A 24,138-nucleotide genomic window follows, 5' to 3' on the forward strand; every position below is an offset into this window, starting at 1 on the left:
TAATCTAACCGTGTCTGTGGGAGCCAGAATTCTTGCTGGTTGGTAGGGGCTCAAATACTTATTTCACTCAATCAAATGCAAATCAATTTATAACTTTTATATGATGTGATTTTCTAGATTCTTTTTTTTATATTCTGTCTCTCAATGATAAAATAAACCTACCATAACAATTATAGATCGTTCATTTCTTTGTCAGTGGGCAAACTTACAAAATCGGCAAGGGATCAAATAATTATTTCCCCCACTGTATATATATATATATATATATATATATATATATATATATATATATATATATACATATATGCTGTATTAATTTAAATTCTGCAACCTATGTAGCCCAGGATATTCTGAGCATATCAATTTATTGTGACCATCTAGTCGTTTTCCATTTAAGGTAGTCAGGTAATCAGCTCTTCCTGATTATAAACTGATACAATCAACAAGCAGCCTGGGAGACACTTTGACAACATTTAGGCCTATCAAACGTACAAGGACAGTCCCCAGTTAATAAGTCCCCTTTACTATGTCTTCTAAAGAAAGCCTAAGTCCCTATTGCTCAAGAGATTGGATAGGCTGTAGTAGCATTCTTTAGGAGAAAAAAACATGTGAAATACCACAAGGCCAATGTAGTTCCAATACGGACAAACATTACGTTTACATTATCTTTATTTTGTATTACTAAGGCCTAAATCTTCCACACGTGTCCTGAACATTACATTTGAGGACGTTATACTGATCTCAAAACACTAGAATATATCGTGGCCTTCCATTGGTGAACTCAAACTGTCCATCAAAGGGAGTATCCACTCACAGACCGCATTACATGACGGGGTGGATGTGTTCAATGTGTACAGTATGCTGCAAAACTGTTGATAATTTCACGGCTATAGCTTTTTTCTGAAGATTTATGCAGCTAGCGGCTCGTTTCCTACACTGCTGCTGACAGGTATGTACTGTTGAACTGCCGGTACAAATTCCTGTGAGCATTACTATCAGTTATCACCCGCAAAAACACCCAGGAAACAAGTAGTTACTAAACTGAGATAGATTGAAAGACGCGTTTAGGAAATCCTTTTCTGAGTTTTCTGTAGCAGCCCCGCAGCCTTTCGGTGACCTTTGTCAACCAGACGGTGCTTTAGAGCTAAAGTTAAGTCAGGGATGTAGTTAGCAAGTACAGGCCAGTCTGGCTAAAGAACACTTTGCGAACCGGGGGAGGGGAGGGATATGTAGCTGAGATGAGAATTTTTTCACCGACCTCGAGGAAAACGAAAGTGCTTTGTTTCACAATATATGACTGAACAAGTGTGTATTTCTGCCAGCAGTAACGCTTTGTGGGGTTACTTTTGTGGGCTGAGGTCGTTTAATGTGTCGCCTTCGCCGACAGTAAAATTCATCATCTAGCGAAGTGCTGCGTTTCTGTACCACTGTCAAATAACACAGAATAACTAAGATGACTTCCGGTTCACATTGTGAAAATAAAAGCATGTTGAGAACGGTGCTTCGTTACTGTTTCTATATTTCCCCGATATCCATTGAACTGACAGATTGATAACATACAGTGTGCAATAACAATATACCTGGAGTTACCAACAAGGCAAAGTGGGCATCTGTGGTCCCAAGATTGCCAAGATTTATAGCGTCTAATTTGGCTTTAGAAATGAGCTCCACTCATATGAACCAAGACGGGCCAGGTAGTATTTCTCCAGCATTGAAGGACAGGCCTGGGGCATATGTTTAGTCTTCTTTGTATTCTGAATATGGAAGGCATCAAGGACCATCATATTGTTGTTATAGTTGCTGCACGCTCAATTGATACCCTTAATATCTTATTCTATTCAAGCACTTTTTTTTTGTATTCCATTTTACACTTTTAAAATCCAATTGAAGTCATCCAGTGTCGTCATGTGTTGTGTTAATGATTGTTATCTTATGTCAAACTCTTTGAATCGCTTTGTTGTTGAACGGTACTTACAACTGAACTTGCCTTGCCTAAATTAATTACAACACCTTTAATTCAAAAATATATTTATTTGTTTGGGATGTAATACAGATGCTGCTGTAAAAGGTCAAGTTTAGGGCAACAATACCCGTGTCTTGACATAATCTATTCACCTTATACTTACTTGATGGGCACATGCTCTCCGGAAAAATTGGTAAATAAATAAAATAAGAGATGTTGACGAACGTTTTTTTTTTATTTTTTATTATTTTGGTTACAAATTGCTGTGCTTCCGGTTTCCGGGTGTCGTACTTGGAGGGACTTGACACATGTGTGTTCAGTACAGCCAGTGCTGAAGATGAACTGTTATGATGTGTCAATAAGTTAAAAAAAAAAAGGTGGACGGCACCAATGATGAGAGGGCCCCCCCGGTACCTGAGCGGGATATCAGAGGTACGTTCGGACATCAGGGACACGGTCATGACAGAGAACTTATGGTCGGGTCGATTCCCCGTTCAGACCCGCTCGCTATCTTCTCAGCCTCTCAGTCAGTCACTCTGAAAAATTGTTATTATCGCTGCTCTGGACATGATGTCCGCCTTGCTGCCGTTCTCTCTCCGACTGTGTCCCGTCTCCCCGACTTCATTGATCCGTTGTTATAACTACGGACGACGGTTTTGTCGCTGTTACCGTGTTGCTTTAATATTTCGCCACTCCCGTTCTAAATTCGCCGTGTAAAATAAATGGCAAAGCAACTGTTTCTCAGTGAGGTGGTATGACTCTCTCTCTCTCTCTCTCTCCCTCCCCCTCCTCCCCCTCGTCTCTCTCTTCCTATCCGCATCAAATACACACAAACCTGCGTTCTGGTCTAAACGACCAGTTGCAGAGTATTCTGACACACCGTGGTCTACGAGCTTAGTCAGCAGCTGTTCGACAAGCTTACACTGTTTTTTTGGGGGGGAAACCATTGCATGTTAAAACCCGTCACACGTCCAGTTAGCAGGGCTGTGGGAGCTAGCGAGCTAACTAGCTACTTTTATTCCTAGTAACACTGCTAGGAAATGGAGCCACCGGCCAGCAAAACGATGTCCACAGATGCGTGTGCCCGCACATAAAATCCCAAGTTTAATTAATCACTGTGGAGGTTTTTCTCCCCGGAGTGGGAGACATTTCGACGACATTGTCGTGTGGGGGGGAGAGTTTGACAGGAGTGAAATATCCCCCCCTCACTACTGTAACTGTACTTGAGGGTTTCTCCTCCAAACAGAAGCAAGATGGACTCTCATTCGGCTCGTCCGTCTTGTCAGGGGCTCAAACCGTGGCACGGAGATGAAAATGTGTGCTTGGGAAGGTTGGAGCACGTTAGGTGGGCAAACTGCGTCGTTTGTGCGCACAGCTTAGCGTTATTCGTGCTGTTAGTGGAATATGGGAATACAGTAGCTAGACTTCCAGAGACGGACCGTCCTGTCGGGCATCAGCAGTTTTACCTGAGAACCGACTACCGATAAACCTCTGCGCAGTGAAGCTCTCCCTGCCGCCGGCCGTGCCTGCTGCTTCAGTCAGGCTGTATTCTGATGTATGAGAGGCGTCCAGTGGTCGCAGGGTTTCGGCCTACATGTTTGGGGTTTTTGGCCACAAGGGCGGATCGACTGCACGATACAAGTGATCGGTAATCAGATCACAAATATCCCCCCCCCCCCGTACTTTGAAGCTGACAAGGTCTCCTGCTCACTATTGCTCTTTTAAAGTTGCTTTGCACACATTTTGTCCTCCTGCCGAGCTCATGCTGTCGGGAGGATTGTTGCAGAAATGACAGTGTAACGCATGACTGAGAACAGTGTCTTGTATTTTTATAGGTCATCGTCATTGCATGACAAAGGCTGTGGCAGATTCATCTTCATCACTCATACAGCATTGCCATAGCTTTTTCTTCTGTAAGTATCCCTGTTTTTCCACTCAACATTCTCGAATACACACACACGGGCATCTAGTCAGGATGAAGTCCAGGAGAATACATGGAGTCATTCATTCATTCATTGCTAATTTCGTTTGTGTCATGGACACAGAACAAGTGCAAACGCAGAGGATAAACCAATAACCGATGTTTAATAACAAATGTTCAGTAATCCCACTAATGTGCAGTTCATATAAAGAGAACATGCCTGTGTTAGGGTGCATCTTTTTTTTTATACCACCCTCTCTTTTGTTTTGTTCGTGCAATTAGACTTTTCTTGACTTAGTTACATTTCGACAATGATTTGCTGAATGACTTCTAATGAGTACAACAGCTTCAGACCATTATAAGTGCAAGGATCAAAGATACTCTACCCATACAGCAAATCCAATTATAGTATTATACTTCAATACTCCTGTTTAATAATGTACCAATTTCATCTGAAATGTGCTAGCATGACATAATTAATAAATATTTTCATTTATAAATCACTTTACATAACTAGTGACTTGATGGACAGCAGCTCACGGACCACTTTCTGTTGTGACTCTGTTCCTGTTATCTTTCTCTCAACGAAAACTAGCCGGGGAAAGCTCAAAGAATCACAGAATCCATTATTGATCCTATGCAGCTCTTGAACTGACAGTAACCGAGAGGAACATGTTCACCACTGTTCCGATTTTCGATCCAAAAACTAAAAAAAATGTAACCACCGTGCTGAAAAATGATTTCCACTGTTCATAAGTCGGTGTAAACGGTCGAAAATTCTAAATGTCATCCTTTTACTTTGTTTTGTCAATTATAGTGGTTATTTGCATAAAAACACACACTTCAAATAAATAGGGCATAAATTATTTTATTTTTTATTGTAAAACTTGCTTTGACTAAAAACAATCATTGTCATTAGTAGTTTTGATAATGTATTATAAGCTGCTTAGAGCTAGTGTTAGGAGTTTAACTGGTCAACCTCAGTTAATGTTAGCTGTTTAGTTTGGTGCTGTCAGTACGCTGAGCAGTATGATGAGTTATAATATGATATGTGGGTTCTAAATGTTTAAAGGTTGTTCCTCTACAGCTTATTTTGGACATGCAGTTGTGACAAATAGAGAGCTCTATGCCTTCTTCACTGAGCGCCCAAAAAAATAATATATTTTATATATATTATATATGTATATATGAGACTGAAAACTGTCCAGTTTCCGTCGTCATCCCCATCATGACATATCTCTGTCCCAAGTTTTTGATAACCTCATTTGAGGGATCATTACAAAAAAAAATTAGTATGCTATTAGTTCTGGAAACATGGGAAATAAACTTTGTGATTAATCCCTAAACTGTTGTGGAACTTCTTTGGCATTAAGGCAACATGCAGCAACGTAACATGAAATTATTTAGATAACGAGTATGCTGATAGTCACCATGTCTGGGCCCAGATAAGAGCATGGGACATCGCAAGTTAGTTTCAAAAATAGTGTTATATATAAAAATGTATATCTTGTAAAAAATTGTCAAATAAGGTACCGGTGTTTGTGTGTCTTTGTGCGGCGTTGGAGCTAGGGTAGGCCTATCTTCAGACTGGGTGGACTTTGGGAACATAAACCTGAGCTGCTGTGGCTGAGTCGATCTCCTCCGAGGCCGGTCTCGTTGTTAGAAGCGGTTAGCATCATGGCTAAATTAACTTTAGCATTTAGAAGACACCTGTAAGGGAACAGTCAATCAGAGGCAGATAGGGGCGGGTCTTCCTGTAAGGCATACTGGGTAGGCACATTCAGAAAGTCATTTAAGTCTTGGGGAACAAGCAAGACACGGACAGATATATTTCTTGGCTCCAGCTGTATTTTGCTAAGGGGACAAACCCGCTCATGTTCCATAATGTAGGATTGAAATTGCAGACAGCTGCTTCTTGTCTCACATACGTGCTGCTTGGCACAGTATTATAAGTAGGTGCGTGCTCTACTAGACAAAATATGTGATTACACCATCACCGAATAACCCAAACATCATTTTAGGCATCATATTCCTTAAAAGTTTTCATATCGGTGCAAATCGGACAACATATAAGCCTATACCATATATCTGTGATAGGCTAAAGACAGACTACTGTTTTAAATTGGTCGGGCGGGTCATTTAATATTTTTTCACACCTGGGGCCGGTGTGTAACCGAGGTTATGAACTTTGCTTCAAATTCAAACAATCCGAAAGGAAGTAACTAATGACTTTCTGACAAACAGATGAAGGTAAAAACAAAGTTGTGAGCTGTGTCACTCCCTACTAGCTACCTGGTTCTCTACAGTCACCCTCTGCTATTTCATTTTGGATTGTCAGAGAGAAATTTATGCTCTAAATAGTACACCCTAAAATTCCCACAATTCAACTGCATTTTAGGGTGACAGGTTCACTATTTGTGTGGGTGTGTGTGTATATTTATGTTTGTATATATATGTATGTATATGTGTATATATATGTATATATATGTACATATACATGTGTGTGTATGTATGTATGTATGTATGTATGTATATATATGTATATATATATGTATATATATATATATATATGTATATATATATATATGTATATATATATATGTACATATACGTGTGTGTATGTATGTATGTATGTATATATATGTATATATATATGTATATATATATATATATATGTATTATATATATATATGTATGTATGTATATGTATGTATGTATATATATATATGTATATATATGTATATATATATATGTATATATATATATATGTATATATATATGTATATATATATATATATATATATATATATATATGTATATATATGTGTATATATATATATATATATGTATATATATATGTATATATGTATATATATGTATATATATATGTATATCTATGTGTGTTTATGTATATATATATATGTGTGTGTATGTATGTATATATGTATACGTATGTATATATGTAGACATATATATGTATATGTGTGTATATATATATATGTATACGTATGTATATATGTAGACATATATATATATATATGTGTATATATATGTGTGTGTGTGTGTGTGTGTATATATATGTGTGTATGTGTAAAACAGTGTTATAACAGTTCTGTCCTCTCAAAAACTAAGCCAAACTTTGAACAAAACATTAGCTGCTGAGTTTAATAAATTACATTTTAACCTTCCACCGAGTGCTGAGATAATTTTAGTCACTTTATTCTTTGATATTAGCTGGTGGTATTGTTGACGTCTTAAAGATTCACTTGAACTACCTTGAGTACCTGTTGCCTGCAGCTCTACATCTTACTGGCTCAGAGGGACTGCATATTCGTTAACCATTGTACTTTGAAATATTTCAAACTGATCCCTCAGCAAAGTGCCAAAAATGTCCATATACAGATATTTTATCACAAATCCTGTAGACTGCAGCTGCACTGCCTGTTGCAGCTTCTTGATAAGAGCACTCCAGTTTGTAAAATAAAGCATGGAGGAAAATGATTAGAAGTGGTTTTGATTGTAATAATTTCTTTGCAATCCCAGTGAGACATTGTGGACCACCATGTAAACCTTGACTTACATCCACTTAAGATTCACTGCTATCAATTCTACTCATTGGTATGTCAGAGCAGCTCTGTAATCTTAAAGAGCATGATTTGATAGTGAGCAATAACCAATTCAATATCTAAGTCCCTACTGAGTCCATCACCTTTAAAGGGCCATCCTCTGCAGCTCTGTTTCATGTTACTCACGGGTCCCACAGTAGAGAGGAGATCCTCCATGGCAAGTTAAGGGAGAAAATGAGCAAAGTAAATTAAGGCTAATGAAATCATGGTCAGTGGGGGATCATTTGGCTTCTTCATTTGCTCCCTTGCTCCTCAAACCAAATATAGCCAAAAGCTGAAATTCAGCAGTTTAAAGAGACTTTTATGAGGCCTTGATTTGACAGGGACAGAGACCAGCCCCCATTTTATAATTACTTTTAGTGCAGCTACTTTAAAAAAAAAAAAAAAAAAAAAAATATTGCAAGACAAGACACAATTTCCAAAACAAAACAATAAGAGGATGACAAGTGAATACAGGCCAGCTAACATCATGTAGTCAGTGTATGGGGGAACGGCGTGATGTCGATGTGTGTTTGTGTGTTTGTATGTGAGCTATGTGAAATTATAGAAAAGACAATATGAAAGTAAATAAATAAAAGGGCAGATAACATAAATTACAAAATAATAACATCCATAAACATGTGCGTATAACTGTAAAAATAGCAAAAAATATTAATAATGTCAGGGGCGGTGGCTCTAACCCTTACTAATTATCTTTGATAACCATGACAGCACTGAAAGCACATTTAGTCTAAATGTATTACATATCTGTATCTTAGGATCATATCTGTATTGATATTAATGAACTTGATTATATATTTACATGAAAAAAGTCCATATCCATTTCAAACCTGCTTGAAGTTATTCAATGTTCTGGTCAGGTCATCTACATTACCAGTGTGACAGTTATTAACCTCCAGCAATAATGTTTTGGCAGTTGTTGCCAGCAATATATCTTCTACCAATAGATAATAAATAACTAATGATGCACGTTAGGATGCATGTTTTCACTCTGTGTGTGTGTGTGTGTGCTATCCACATGGTCTGATGGTGTGCCCAATCTGTTGTAGGTGCGGTAGTACCATGAAGGGCGGAGGAAGGGGAAAGGAGCCACCTGTTGCAGGGGAGGTCACTGGCAAACGCCCCAAACGCAAGTGCCTGCAGTGGCACCCACTTCTCTCCAAAAAGGCTCTTGATTTCTCTGAGGAGGAGGAAGAGGAGGATGAAGAGGAGCTGGAGAAGGTGAGTGTAGTTTATGGCTTGACAAGTCATTTAATCACCTCCGTCCACTTACTGAACAACAGATTTGTCAGCTTATCACGCAGGTGGGACAGAAAACACAGTACAGCGTTGTCATCTGATGGTTTATGAACTCTTTCCCAGCAGCCAGTGCTGTGTGGCCAGGATCAGGAGTCACAGGTGCAGTGTGGAAGCACAACAGAGGAAGTGGAGGAGGACTCGAATGAACAGCGGGCACGGCGGCCGATGAATGCCTTCCTCCTCTTCTGTAAACGCCACCGCTCCCTGGTGCGGCAGGAACACCCGCGCTTGGATAACCGCGGTGCCACCAAGATCCTGGCTGACTGGTGGGCTGTGCTGGAGCCCAAAGAGAAGCAGAAATACACTGACATGGCCAAGGAGGTGACTCATGCACCTGCACTTATATTTTTCTAACTCTCTTACCGTCACGCAAAATTCACTTGATAGTTTGGAACATTATTTTTGATCTTTATAAGAGTTGGTGATATATGTTGGTGATAAGCACCTGGATTTCTCTAGAGTTTTACTTGTGTTGTGTACAAAGTGAAACATCGCTTTGCACTAAAGAGTTATTCCTGCCGTTATATCATACCTAGCTACACCAACAACCGTATCATCGCGCATCAGGAAGCGGGTATCTATACTGCTAGTTCACCTCGCACCACTGAGCTAACATACACCATTATTTTATTTCGACTCGCACTGTCACAATCCTCTCCTCCATGAGCAGATGACTTCCTTCTGCGTGGTGATCGGGTTGCCTGGTGTATTTTGGCAGAAAGAAAAAAGTTCCTATATGAAACAGCTCACAACAAGATCTGTGGATTATCTTGAGTAACCGGATCATGATTTCTGGGAAGAAACTTTACCTTTCAGGGCTCCAGACTGACTTTTCCACTGGTAGCACTAATGCTGCCAACTTTCTCAGTTGGTCAAACCCTTTTTTGTACAACATAATATTAATGAAGGGTTGAATATTACTAAGTACATTTACTCAAGTACTGTACTTTAGTGCATTTTGATGACACTTTCTGCTCCACTACATTTCAGAGGGAAATATTGGAATCTTTACTTCTCAACATTTATTTATGAGCATATGATACACAATGCATTGTTTTTCAGTAAATTAAACAGAAAATGAATTAAATTAGCTTTATTTTAGCTACAGCATTAAAATGCATCTTACCTGTTACTACATCAATGATAATAATAATAATCTAATACTATAATTTAAAAACATGTCATAACAAAAAAGGAAATTTGGCTGCACAATGATTACTTTTACTTTAGTACTTTAAGCACACGTACACAATTTAACTCAAGCATGATATTGAATGCAGTACTTTTACTTGTAACAGTTTTCTTTAATTGTGGTATTAGTACTTTTATTTAAGTAAAATGTCTTAGACCACCACTGATATTAATCAATGACAATGACACTTTCATCAGCGGGGAGTCAGAACATCTTGTTGTCTCTCCTCCCCACCAGCCTCCAAGAAGTGTCCATAGCATGAGCGCTTCTTTTTGCTGACAATCCCACTTTGCAGTGCATCACATTTGATGCGAGAAATACAATACATTAAAATGCTACACCTGTCAGTTCTGACTAAACAAAGATGAGTGGTACATGTCTGAACTCCCCTCTCGACAGACACTACTGAATGTCTGTCATAGGGGCAGCAATGGAAGAGGTTGGTGGTTCATTTCATTTCCAGGACCATGTCAATCAAATCTGATCAAATCACACCCACAAGGCCCTGGTGAAGCTACTTTACTAAATGCTGACTGTTAGCATTATTCTCTCATCACTTTTTCCTGTTGTTACAGGGAAATTCTTGGATTTAGACTTGATGTTTTGATACCAGGGGCTTCGAGGTTTTGTCTTGTAACCAATTAAAGTCTGTCCTTTCAGTACAAGGATGCCTTTATGAAGGCGAACCCGGGCTACAAGTGGTGTCCCACCACCAGCAAACCAGTTAAGAGCCCTTCCTGTCAGCCAGTCAGCAACCCCCGCAAAAAAGTTTGGTCCTTCTCTTCCAACTCAACCAAGGACTCCTCCACTGCCAAAAAAGTGCCCAAAACTGACAGCATGCCACAGTTAAACTTTGCCATGGCAGGTGTGTATAATAAAAAACTGTGTGTTCTGTGACCATATGACAAAATGTTGGATTGTTTTGTAACTACTGTCATTGTCAGATCCTACAAAGATGGGAGGCCTTAGCATGCTGCTGCTAGCTGGGGAACATGCCCTCACAAACAGAGAGGTAGGTCACTGCTGGAGGGCACCCAAGGGTGCATCCTTGAAATGCATCACCTCTCCTATCAGACTAATTACTGATGCTGGTTATATTTGTAAAAACATCATGTGTTTTCTACAATACACTTATTGAATTTTCAGTTTTCTTTTCGTTAAGCAGACCAACTTACCCTGGTATTGTTTACCTCTCTAGATCCCTTCAAGCACTAAACCTAGTTTACCTGACACCGCCAGCGAAGGGAACTCCTTTCCAGGGGACGAGGAAGAGGTTTGTTCTGAGACTTTACATTTTACACCAGATACTTGAGGTTGTGCTGTCTCTCTAAAGCCGCTGACCTGCTTTAGTGCAGGAGAAAAAATCAGCCTGCACTTGTGTTGCAGTAGCTAGTGGTGGAAAGTAACTAAGTACATTTACTCAGGTACTAAACTCAAGCACAGTTTTAGGCGCTTACACTATACTTGAGTATTACCATTTTATGTTGCTTCTACTCTTAGTGAATACTTCAGATTAATATGTGATTAATAATATTAATATGAAATATAATCAACCAATGCATTGCGATAGATTAAGTTAACTAGCAGTATATAGAGTAGTTCAAATTAGCCCCACTCTATAAACTGCACATTAAAGTGATGCTGACACGTATTCATAAGATAATTAATCTAATAACAGAATGTTATTCTGAAACGGGCCGTTTTGCATAATGAATGCTTTTAATTTTAATACTTCCAAATCAAAGATTTGTAACAACATTTGTCTTGAAAGTTTTTGATTTCCTTAGGTTTACTCAGATCAATCATGTGCCTGGTGATTAGCTGTCCCCCCTTTAACACCAATTTGTTATTTAATAACTTGGAGAAGTGACTTGTTTTTGCTCCCCCTATCTCAACCTACAGATGTTGTCTGGGACAATACCGAACAGGGTGCCTGACCTTACTGAGAGCAGGGTTAAGTGTGCCTCTTCCCCACTGGCAGAGGTATGATTCAATGTCGATTCATGAAGGATGTACCAGGTATCTTAACTGAGTTTTTGTTCCACGGCCTCTCTAGTTAATTTGGTTCATGACAGTAACAACTTGTAAACAGTAGCTGACCTACAGACAATGCTGTCCGTTATACCTTTTGACAGATATCTGTCGGATCCAGTGTGACTTCCTTCCAGTCACTGCAAACACAAAGCTGATCCCAATCAACCAGTGGAGCTAAAATCATCACTGCCTTACCAATACATGGCCAGAAGATGATCTGCATAGCCATTTTAGCACCACCCTCAGGCCAATATGTCTGTTTTGCACACAATTTATCACAAACTAATCTAACATTTTGATGCTACAACATTTGCTGAGCAAATACAATGTGCTTTCAAGAAGATGAGCTGAAAGATGTTCAACTTTCAGGAAAACGTCGAATGTGATGAGACAGAACATGAGACTTTAACACAGGGCTAACTTTTAACCCAGGTACATCGCCATGGTAACCCATGCTGCACGGCTAACTTCAGAGGATCAGATCCAAACCTGACATCTGACCAGTCAGCCCACTGGAAAGATGAAGTCATCATTCATACAGTATCCTGACTGGGACAAAAGAGTTTACAATGAAGCGATAAGAAAAACTGAGCAATAGATATTTTAATATCAGCGATGTGTCCTCTCCGAGCGTCTCACAAACACAGATAGTTTACGCAAATAATTAAGATTATTATTTCTTTCATTCTGAGTAAGTGCTTTTTGACTCTTATTCCATCACTACAGCTCAGAATTCTATGAGGTGATATGTGATTTGAAATTAAAAGTATAGCCTTTGTTGTCTTTTATTAGAAAAATAATCCACAGACTGTTCATTAGCCCCCATGACAATACATGCATCATATCATCTCATCAGACGTTCACTGCTTTCCTCTCTCCTCTTTCTGCTCTGGCAGCTAAAACAGTCTAAGTTCTATTAACTGCATAGTGTGCGTACATAGTCATAATTCCCACATAAATCTTTAGTCTTATATCCTTTGAATTTTGACATTCCTTTCTGTTTGTTTTTTTTATATCTTATTCTGTTCTAGGTATGTGATAATATTTGATAAATTTCACCTCGTTGAATTTCACCTCGTTGAATTTCACCTCGTTGAATATCACTTTTCAATATTTAATTTTCTAGCTGGAGTCACTGTTTCCTCTCATATGGTACTAAATATTGTAAAACCCTGAGTGCACAGTGCCAGTTGATGACCAGCTTCATGATACTGGTCATCCAGGATCACCAGTGTTAGGCTCAGTGAGGCCAGGTATCAGGTTTAATCTGTCACACTAGAACGGTAAACACGGTGACATCTGATATGGACCGTAAATATTTCTGAATACTAATGAAATCTGCCGAAAGCTGAGCAGTGTGATCTCATAAAAACATGTTACTGTATGTTCACAGTCATCTCTCTCCACGTCACCTGAAGGAAAGCCATGCAGACAGTCTGCTCTCTTCCAGCTTGCTGAGGTAAAGCATTTGACAGCTGGCACTCAGTTCATCTAAAGTAACACCATGTAGTTTCATCTAATAGCTGGAGAATCTGTTCAACTTTGAAAACACCCATTTTAACCAATAACATCGGTTCAGTCTCACCTCAGAGATTGAAATATTTTAAAATGTTGCAAAGCTGGCCTTGTTTGTGAGTGTGCTAGAAAGAAATATGAGGAAACAGTCTGTTAGCTGAAAGCAAACATTGACGGTTGGTTACTTTTAGTGAGGGAAGTCTTCACTGTGACATTTGCTGTCTTTATTTTCACACATTCTGTCTTTTTATCCATATACTCAAGAGTAAAGTTTACGGTTCAAAAGTAAATAAGTGTCCAAATGAATCATTCACTGCCATTGATTCAACAATGCAAACGACATCACATACAACAACTGTGTCTTTCAATCATTGGTATAAATCTGATTCTATGTCATGTGACACATTATTATTATTAATGGTGTAAAATAAGTGTTTCTAAATATCTGCTTTGAAAACCTAAAGATCTGTTAAGGTCACACTGTAAAGCGACGGACCGATGGAAGGAATAAAGTATTCAGTCATGGCAAGATTGATAGGAAGATTAATCGTTTAATCACAGAAACGTCTGATCCATTTAGAGAGAATGTAGGGATGTTTAATTAGGAGCATATACTATTGTCACTTTATATCGCTTTGTTTGACATTGAGTTCTTTTGTTGTGTTGGTAAAGATGTGCTTAGCGTCTGAAGCTGGAAAGATGGACAGCGCAGTGTCTCAGCAGCCTGAGGACAGCTCCTCCACAGCCTCTCTCCAGCAAACCACAGTCAAGCCAGAGATCAAGGAGGAGACACAAGACAGAGACGACTGCCCCCCCTGCTCTCACACATCAGCCCCCTTACCTTCGCTCTCCCCTGTCACTTCTACCTCCACTGATGCCATTCCCTCACAACTCAGCAGCCAAAACGCACGTGTCAAAAACAAGAGCAAGAAGAAAGAGGTGGCCAAGTCAAGCGATACCGATGAGATCCCCTGCTCAGCAAAGAAGATCGTCAAGAAGTGTAACCTGGCCGAGTCAAACATGGACAGTGTCTTCAGTACGATTGAGGCAGTGGCAAAATGGGCCTGTAACGACACGGAGGAAAAGCCCAAGAACAAGATCCAGAGCAGTCCTAGTGGTGGGAACTCTGGTGTGCCCAAAAAGAAGAGTAAGCCCAAAGTCAAGACCTTAGTCCAAGACAAAGAGGAGGACATGGAGGAGGACAGCGGGCAGTGTCGGCAGCACAGTGCCTCTGAGGTGGAAATGATGGAAGAGGCGACCGACGTCAGTCCCAAGACGGAGACAGAAGAAGCAGGTATAAGCACAGAGCTGCAGGGCGGCGTGGTAGAGCCCCACCTCTCCCCCTGCAGCCCTTCCCCTGCTAAACTCAAAGAGGAGGACAAGGGGAAGGAGAGGTCGAGCGAGGGGACCTATGACTCCAACGCAGAGAGCCACGGCTCCAGGAAGTCAGAGCGGAGCTGTAAAGGAGCCCTGTACAAAACCCTGGTCTCTGAGGGAATGCTGACTTCACTGAGAGCCAACATCGACCGAGGTATCCATTCTGTTTCTAGGGCTAACTCAGATTTTATGATGGTCTCTTCCTGTTTGTCTGATTGGTGAATGCATCGTGTCTGCAGGTAAAAGAGGTGCTCTCCGTGCCTCTGATCATGATGCAAACTGGAGTGATGACAGCTGGACAGTTTCTCAGATAGGACCTAACAACCCCAAGAAGCTGAAGAAGTCCAAGTCCAAAGAAGAATGTTCACAGGGGTGAGTCATGTCTTCTTCTTCATCAGTCACATTAATTTCATACCTTGCATTAAACATACTATTGAAAATCTGACAATATATATTGTTTGTACATACACTTAACTCTGTTAGTTATTCATTACCAAACTACACCAATCACATTTTTTTGATTTATGGATGTTTTTTTTCATGGAAATTCAAGTATTTTTCAGCCGGGGTCTGATTCTCACGATTGAGGCCATTCTGACTGTGTGCCATAATAACTTTACACTCACCAAATCTGTTGTATAGACTTAAAAAATGTAACTACAGAAAAACAGCATGTATCAGGGAAAGCATCACAGAGCTCAAAGCCTCATCACTGGTCAGTGATTTTAATCCCCATCTGCAGTGCACATCTCTGTATACATTGTATGTAACGCATCTCCCCGTTTTTCAGCGCACCACTCGCTGGTAACCAGTTATATTAGTCCCATCTAGAGCGACAGAGTTTTTGTGTGTAGAGCTGTTTTTTTCTGTTACTTAGAAAAATGCTAAGATCGCTGACCTTACAGCAAAATTCAAAAAAACAGCCTATTACCGTTTACATTCAGTCCACTAATGTAATGAAAGGAAAAGTAACATTAAGAGAAAGATATCCTGCAAGCTCAAATGTGTCCGTCGGAACAGAGTTTAGGCTTCCGCCCATATTTTCTGGGAAAGAAAGGTTTAATCATCATTTGACTCAAGTTGCGTGAAGAAAACATAATGTACAATTGAAATGGAATTTCGAAACTAAAACTGGAAACTCACACATTCTGTTGTAATCCTGGATGTAAAGAAGGTAGTTCTGTCACTAGAATTTATTGTATGATGCTTTGACCTGTGTGCTGTTTTAAGGTTTGGTTTTATGCTCAATGATATAAACTCTGAACTTTACTTGTCAGCCTAGGGAAACTGGAGGAGGAGTTTGAAAGGAAGTTTAACAGCCTGCCACAGTACAGCCCAATGACATTTGATAAGAAAGGGACCGCTGTCACAAAGAAGAAGAAGACAGACAGCCCCGTCGTACAAGAGGAGGTCTCTAAAGCCGGGAAAGGTGAGAACAAAACTAAAGATATCTCTGCGTAATGAAACAGTTACTGTTCTTTAATATCATCTCATCCATGTCTCACTCTGCACCCGTTGGTAGAGTCATGTTGACTCTTTGTTAAAGACTCCATAACATAGCTTTTCCATGCTCCTTTTTTCTTTGTTTTTTTGCTATATCAGGGCCATCTCCATCTCAGAAAAAGACTTCATTCCACAAGATTGTTAGGAAGCACAAACACAAAAAGGAGAGACCAGGTGCAGTGGACAAAGGTGAACTAGACTGCTGATGTTTGTGCATTATGAAGCAGAGTATTTAACAGATTCCTCTAGCTGTTACCCATTAACCCATTCTATATGCTACAGCTGCATTAATAGTTCATTGCTTTAAAATTCCTTTTTGTGAAAAAACAGCTTGATGTACAGAATTAACCTTCAAAGCACAAAGACATATTAGCCATTATTTGCATTGACAACGCTGTTAAAATCTGTAATTAATTTACTCCACATGTTTCAAGTTGCACTATTTATTTTCAAAGAAAGGAATATATTCATGAGAAATATTTATTCAAATTAGCTGTTGAGGCCCGTCAGCCAACGAAACACTTTGATTTGGTGAAATCACAATGATGCTAAATGAATGAAGAACAGTTGTCTCTGTGATGTACCTGCTTGTTTAGAGAACTGAAACTGAACCTTTTCTCCACAGCAGTGGGACAGAGTGACTCCACCACGCCGGATTCAGCTTCAAAAGCCAAATCATGTGCCCCCGTTGCCATAATGTGCCCAGACGTCCAGGGCACCGCTAGTATGGAGATGCTAGTTGGTAGCCAGAAGAGGAAGGCCAGGAAGACCAAGATCACACACTTGGTGCGCACAGCTGACGGCAGTGTGTCTCCGGTCGAGGGTGAGTGATGATCGAGTGTGATTAGAAAAATCCATCTGTCTCTGTCTCATGTCTTAAGAGTCTAAAGCTGGAACCAAGGTTTACCACTGTATGTTAAAGTGATACTTGTAAGTGAACAGAACATTCCTGTATTAAGGAAAGTGTAACTGAGAGCTTTCTACTGTAGCTATAAACAAACTGTGTCCACCAGCCAGAGAAGAAGTACTTCAGACCAAATAAAGCTACAGGTTCAGTTGATATTAACTGAAAATATATGTGAATTTAAAAATGACCAACCATAACCACACAAAGTCATGGAACACGATATATGTGTCTACTCATCATTTCTTTCTGTTTCGATGAGAGTTGACTGAAACCAGTAACTAGTTACTGTGAAGATATACTTTTACTAGCATGGCAGACACTAATGTATTATCAAATGCAAAAAAATTCTCTGTTAACAGAGCTTTTGATGGTGTTCCCTAAATTGTATATTGTCTATTTTTTTTGTTATCACAGAGGATAAAACTAGGGACCTGAACCAGGAAGAGGATAAGAAGCCATTACCCCAACAGAATTTATGCAATGAAAAAGGGTGCTACAGTAATCCCAGAGCAGAGGAGGAAGAGGAGGCAGAGGAGACAGACAGGAGCACCGCACCACAAGAGCTACCTGCTTTCTTCAGCCTGGCAGCCCTCGCTGAGGTAGCAGCCATGGAAAACGTTCACAGGTAGAGACATAGCCCAGCTAAACACCGTTGAGTAGATTATAACATATGCTAATATAATGTCATGTGTGCCTCTCATCTAATCTCCTTTATTTGGCCATTCATTAGAACCTAAAGAGACTTATAGACGATTTATTTGTTATTTGGTGTAGAAAAAAGTTTCGTTCAGTAGTGCGGAAGTTTGGTTGTGTGAAGTACTTCTCCATATTGACTGTATTACTACAGTAGATAGGGAGTAAAGTAATGTACTGCTGTGGACCGGGGCAGCAACACAACCTATTTTAGACACCTAAAAAAATCAATATCAGTTTAAGTGTGCGCTATGTTCACAAAATGTTTTACAAAGGGTAACTGAACTGAAAGTGAAACTTGTCAACACTGTTTATCAATGGAGCCTGGTGCTTTTAAACAGAGCATAGCTAAGTTTCACTTTCAGTTCAGTTGCCGGCAAGATTAAGAAAGATATTCTAATTACAGTGTACACAAGGCTGAAATATGTATTCATCAGTACATTGCTTTGCTATGATACTGCAATAAGTAATACACTTACTATGGAGAGGTACCTCATACAGCCCTGCTTCTAAAGGCACAGAACTATCCCTTTAAGTCAATGTGTCATTCTTTAGCTAGGTTAATATTCAGTTGGTTTGTTTAGTTGGAATTATTCTGTCTATTAAACATCTCTAACAATAACATTAAAACAAACCAACAAGAAATCTACCTAGATGTCACTGCTCGCAAACTTAAATGCGACCATCTAAGACATAAGCTTGTTGTCAGCTGAAGCTATCAACTCCATTTGTCATGCAACATCTCAGGTCCTTTAAATGAGGCCTCATGCAGGAGTCTCTCATAAGAACAGGTTTTCAACCTTGTTTGTCCAACAGCACCCTTAATGCAGCTCTCTGTCCAGGGAACACCCTCCATTAGGACACCTGTCAGTACATCATCACCTGTAACATAATGGCTGCTTACAGTCACATTGACGCGACCAGTCAGTCATGCACCGCTTAGAAGATGTTTAGTGGCGTCTCACATTACATTACATTACATTACAGTCATTTAGCAGACGCTTTTATCCAAAGCGACTTACAGGAAGTGTATTCAACATAGGTATTCAAGAGAACTACTAGTCACCAGAAGTCATAAGTGCATCTCCTTTCTTAAACAAGCATCTCAAAGCATAAACCAGAGCAAAAGTATAGTGCAGAGGCAAGTTACTACGAAAACAATAATTGCAACAGACTAATCCGAATATAGTAAGTGCTACAAACTACTACGAATAGGATAAGTGCAGTAAACAAATACAAATTCAATAAGTGCAGCGAACTGATACGAATACAGTAAGTGCAGCAACTAATACGAATACATCATGTCGTACCCCTCTCTCTTTGTTTCTGTCACAGTGCAGCTCTTTGATGACGCATTGTGGACAGCTGTAGGATTGTTCAGGTCCCCTAATGGGACTACTGCTAAATACAAAATGTTACTTGTTCATCTGCTGATGTCAGACAGCAAAGAGCCCAAAACCCAGAACAGATATGATCAAATCCTGAGATTTGATCATAAGCATAATTGAGGGCCTCCAAACAGGTTGAGCCTAGCGATTTACAACAAGTTTATGCAGGTAAGAGGGTTTGCTGAATGTGACTTGGAACACTCGAACAAACCTCATAGAGGAAAGTTAATGAGGTTTAAGATCGGAACTCTCAAAGACTGTTTCATGAGGCCCGTTGTGACAGTGCTCATCATGTAGTTAAAAGCGGTACCTTTCTCATGTTAAAAAAGACCAAAAAATAGCCTTGTGCAGATTCCCTACATTTAAAAAAAACAAAAAAAAAACACTGGCTATTTGAAAAAGTGAGAACAAACTCTGAGGTCTTCTTTAACATGGTGTTTCAGAGGCCAGAGAGGCTTGGCTGAGAATCCGAAGAAGGAGCTTGCCCAGACTCCAGTCCTCATCTCCTGCGCTGATCAGTGAAACTCTGCTGCTGTTCTGAGAAGCCACATCATGGACGTTGGCAGTGGAGCTTTACTACCTCCACTGAAGGGAAACTCGATCAGGAAGCTTTGGACAGACTCCAACTTACCCTTTTGGTGAATTTGCTTGAGCCGGGGTTCATGGTGAGGAGAGAGCCCCTCTCTTTCTCCCTGTTCCTCTCTATCTCAGTGTTTCCCCAGAAAGCCTTCCTTTGGTTTGAGTGAGGATGCCTTTCTGAACTCCCCTCACCCCCCTTAGATGCTACGTTTGGGTCCATAGAAGAACCACGCTGTCCCCCAGTGCATGGCTTCCCTTATAGAGATGGTTTTCATGGGTTTATTGTACACCGTTTTGTCAGATAGAGGCCATTTTTAAGGTCAGGTCTTGCGATTTAAGAAATAATAGCATTTTAGGTCAGGCAAAGAACCCAACACTGCATTGGTTTTCTAGACGAACACAGCTTTCTGTCACCTTTTTACCTCACACACGCCTACTGAAGAGCTCCCTCCACCTCGGGTAGAATGCCTCTGTATTTGAATAGTTCTGATCCCTTCCATTCCTTCCAGCTTCGACCCAAAATGACTTTAACCAGGGTAAATGATCATGATGGATAGACTTTCGGTTGACAACCAATTGCTGAGTGTGTCCCTGTGGTACACTAATCTACTAAGAATTCATGGTTGAGTATTTGATATGTAAGTTATGATGCTACTGTAAAACAGTATGTGGTAGCTACAAATAATCATGTTAGACTGGATGTGTAAGAGTAGTCCTGTGCATACTTAGCATCTGAGCTAGAGCTGAGGGTGTTAGCTGTCCTGCTTATCCTTTAGTGCTACGTTCACAGTGTCCCTGTCAGGCTTATGAGACAGTAGGTCAGCTTCAAAACCTCTTTGCGATGAGGAGGTTGTGTGAAAGTGATTCAAATATAGCCTTAACCCTTCCACCCAGACCCGCCACCCCCACCCAGACCTAGAACCAGCTTAAACGCCATCACAATCCTAAAGTCAGTGAAAACATTTTAAATAGTGAAATGCAGTTTTGTCCATACTTGATCTTATTGCAGTTTGCGTAGCAATTAGTAAGGTTCATTCCTGGTGTGCAACTTATTTCCTGGAATTGGTGTTTTTACTGACCTAAACACTGCACTAATTTGTAGCTGAAATTTGAGTTGCTCTTGGAAGGGTAATAGAATGCCTTGTCTCCACCAGTCACAGTGTTCTTACACCCCCACGTCCTCATGACCTGGCCAAAGCCAGCCTCAGCCTCACAAGCTTGTTCATCAAAGTGGAATATTTGTGTCATGAATTTGTTTTATACTAAATGTCTCATCAAATGAGCAATATTTAAAAAAAAAAAATAGCAACAACAACAACAACAAAAAAATTGTGCGTTAACAATAACAAATAAATGTGCTGAAATCAAATGGCTATGCTATGGTTTCTCACAGAGCTAATGGAGACAAGGCATTTAATAACAAATTCCCCTTCTTTGTCTTGTCGGCCTTTTGAGATTTAATTGCCAAGTAATGGTCTACTCAGAGGTCACATGTAATCAATGTTTTCATTGTTTAGAAGTATTTATATTATTTAGATGCAACTCTGTGTTCTTTATTTTTGGCTTTGTTTTATTCATGTTTGGTCAGAATCATTCCATTACCCATGCCTCTGTCATGGCCACACGTTTGTTTACAGTGTTACAGCTGTAGGAGTGAGGAAAATAAGGAAGGATTCAGTTTGTCATCTTCCCAAGAAGCTGGAAGAGTTGCCACAGGCATGGAGGATAACTGAGAGCTGATAGCCCTCTCCTCCTTCCCTAGCAGCCTTTTGTTCCTCTGTCTAGACCATTACTTCATTTATCAAATTTTAGATTGACATTTCTTCCTTTTATAGCTCTTTGTTTTCTATTTAATCATTCTTCTGTTTACGTGTCTGTGTTCATAATTCTCTTTTTACTAGGTCTTCTTTATGCTTTTTCCTGAGGTCAAGTTTACTGGATTAAGAATGTTGTCAAAAAAGATCAAGCTCACAGACGATGAATGCATCTACGCTTACCTGCTAAGCAAACAGGCACTGAGATAAAATGCACAGTCTGTAGACAGTGAGCTTGTCTCGTCACTTCTTGGGGTGTGTATTTGACTGTGACTGCATCACCGTTTCATGGATATGTGTTAAGACGTGTCCAGAGTATTTTTGGACACTTAACGACAGGATAGACAAATAAGAAATTAATGGGTCTTCGAGAACTCGTGCGTTTTTTTCCTATATCAGCATTGTTACATGGTAATAATGATTTGCTAATGTAGGCCCTTGTGTGCAAATAGTACATTACATGCAACAAATCTATAATCCCTCTCCAAATTTGTCCTTATTATCTCACAAACTAACTGCAAATGTTTCCCAGGTAAGCTTAAGGGAACCATGTTAATGCTTTACGATAATCCTAATAATAAATGGTATATCTATTTTTTCAGATACGAAAAAAAAGTTACATTAAGGATGATATCATCCAAGCAGTAAACTGTATAGTTCTTCCACTGGTGGACATCAGTGTAATTCTTTGCAAAGAAAAAGATATTGTCTTCCCCTGAGATAGAGATATATATGCTTACAGCAAGTGAGTTTAATAACATTTGCCAAAGAAAAGGGAAAGTTATATTCAAATGGAAATCCTGTTTAAAAAAGAAAAGAAAGAAAGTTGGCATAACAGTTGCACTGCATTTCATGGTGTGTAAATCTTCAGGTAACAATATCAGCACAATTCATCATGTGTATCCGCTAGGATTTCCTCGGAGTTTGAGCTCAGAGTTGGAATGAAGTGCAACAAAAAGGCACCACTCAATGCCTCTTTTAATATACAGTATTTGCACCTTATGTCCCAAACCAAAATGATCATGATCTTTGAAGAAAATATATAATTTTTACCCACTCTATGAAAATTATGCATTTTAACTATTATATATGCGAGAATCCAGTCAATAACCAATCCACACATCCACCAAACAGCCATAATATACTGTCATCTCCCATCCCCTCACTTTTTCTATCTAGAAAATGCTTCTATAAAGTGAAATTCCTATATTAGTTACCTAAATGACTATAATACCCTTTTGTGCTAGTACTGTCTTCTTGAATGTAATCATTTTGTACCTGTATTTTTCTAATTCAGTCTTGATTGTACTGTATGTATGCTATGATGGTATACTGTTCCTTAGGTGCATAGTTCGTTACAACCGACAGTTCTCATGACAGGACAGCTGCTGTGCTGCGGAACTCAATGGAAACGTGTGGAGGTTTTAAGTCCAAAAGACTTCCTGTACTGTGTGAGCATCCATGAGACTGATACCTGAGAGATTCTTGCGTTTTGAGTGGTGGGACAAAAGTTTTCCCTGGTTTTGCTATTTCTTTTTTTTGTCCTTTGCAGTAGAAGTGAAAGTCTGATCAGGACAGTTTATAAAACGAGGACGCTCCTGCAATCAGATAGAACAATTGAATGCTTGAGTTTCAACTTATTTATTACTGTTCCTTTTTATAGGTTTGGTTGAATAAAAATACAATAAAATATACAACTGAATATGCATCCATTTATACATGAACGTGTATAAGATAGCCTACCCTTTACTGGAATGTAGATCATGGCTTCCTTTTGTTTCTTTTTTGTGAGGAGGTTACGCCAGATCTTTAAAGTCTCTTTCCTTTGATAGTCTGTATGACCTGTGCTTAATCTAATTTATGCTACTGGTGATTTTCATGATGGATGAATTTTTTTGATTGTTACCGCCCAGTGGTTAAATGCAGCCTTGCCTTACTGGAACCCCTGCTTAGTGAGGGATCCCTCAGCCACCTTACCTCCCCTCCCCCTCCCACAACTCCTATGTCATAACACTGTTTGCTGATGCAACTATTATTCCTTTTACACTTTCTGCTGACGCAACTATTACTTCTTGAACACCTATTAAAATAACATCTATTGCATATGTGTGAAAAGATGTGTTGTTCATGTTGCTTTGTTGAACTCATGGTCACTCTCACCTGCAATCGGACTGGACACGGGTCACTATTTCCTCACAGGACATATGCTGTGGGGGAAGTTGAGCCCTTGAATGGTAGAGCAAATCTCCCACAACAATGGATTCACACTAACTGTCAAGTTGGTATAACATTTTTTGATTCAATATAATTGCATTTATTTAGCAGAA

General features: G+C 39.6%; 1 protein-coding gene across 4 annotated transcripts; it reads left to right on the forward strand.

Moving 5' to 3' along the window:
* The first annotated feature begins 892 nt into the window (after positions 1-892).
* Positions 893-23,914, forward strand: LOC129113743 (HMG box transcription factor BBX). 4 transcript variants are annotated; one of them, XM_054626207.1, is made up of 16 exons: positions 893-949; positions 3,799-3,876; positions 8,560-8,731; positions 8,873-9,130; positions 10,662-10,866; positions 10,946-11,013; positions 11,200-11,274; positions 11,904-11,984; positions 13,429-13,494; positions 14,223-15,081; positions 15,167-15,299; positions 16,205-16,356; positions 16,530-16,619; positions 17,056-17,253; positions 17,752-17,962; positions 19,862-23,914. In XM_054626207.1, exons 3-16 carry the CDS (start codon positions 8,573-8,575, stop codon positions 19,938-19,940), a joined length of 2,634 nt encoding a protein of 877 aa, XP_054482182.1. In that variant the 5' UTR covers positions 893-949; positions 3,799-3,876; positions 8,560-8,572; the 3' UTR covers positions 19,941-23,914. The 4 variants fall into 4 exon arrangements, with proteins under 4 accessions (XP_054482182.1, XP_054482180.1, XP_054482184.1 ...); XM_054626205.1 differs by lacking the exon at positions 893-949 and adding an exon at positions 2,244-2,395; XM_054626209.1 differs by lacking the exon at positions 893-949 and adding an exon at positions 2,244-2,395 and having other exon boundaries at positions 16,530-16,604.
* The last annotated feature ends 224 nt before the right edge of the window (positions 23,915-24,138 follow it).

The sequence above is a fragment of the Anoplopoma fimbria genome, chromosome 24 (assembly GCF_027596085.1).
Source record: "Anoplopoma fimbria isolate UVic2021 breed Golden Eagle Sablefish chromosome 24, Afim_UVic_2022, whole genome shotgun sequence".
In the NCBI taxonomy this organism is placed as follows: Eukaryota; Metazoa; Chordata; class Actinopteri; order Perciformes; family Anoplopomatidae; genus Anoplopoma; species Anoplopoma fimbria.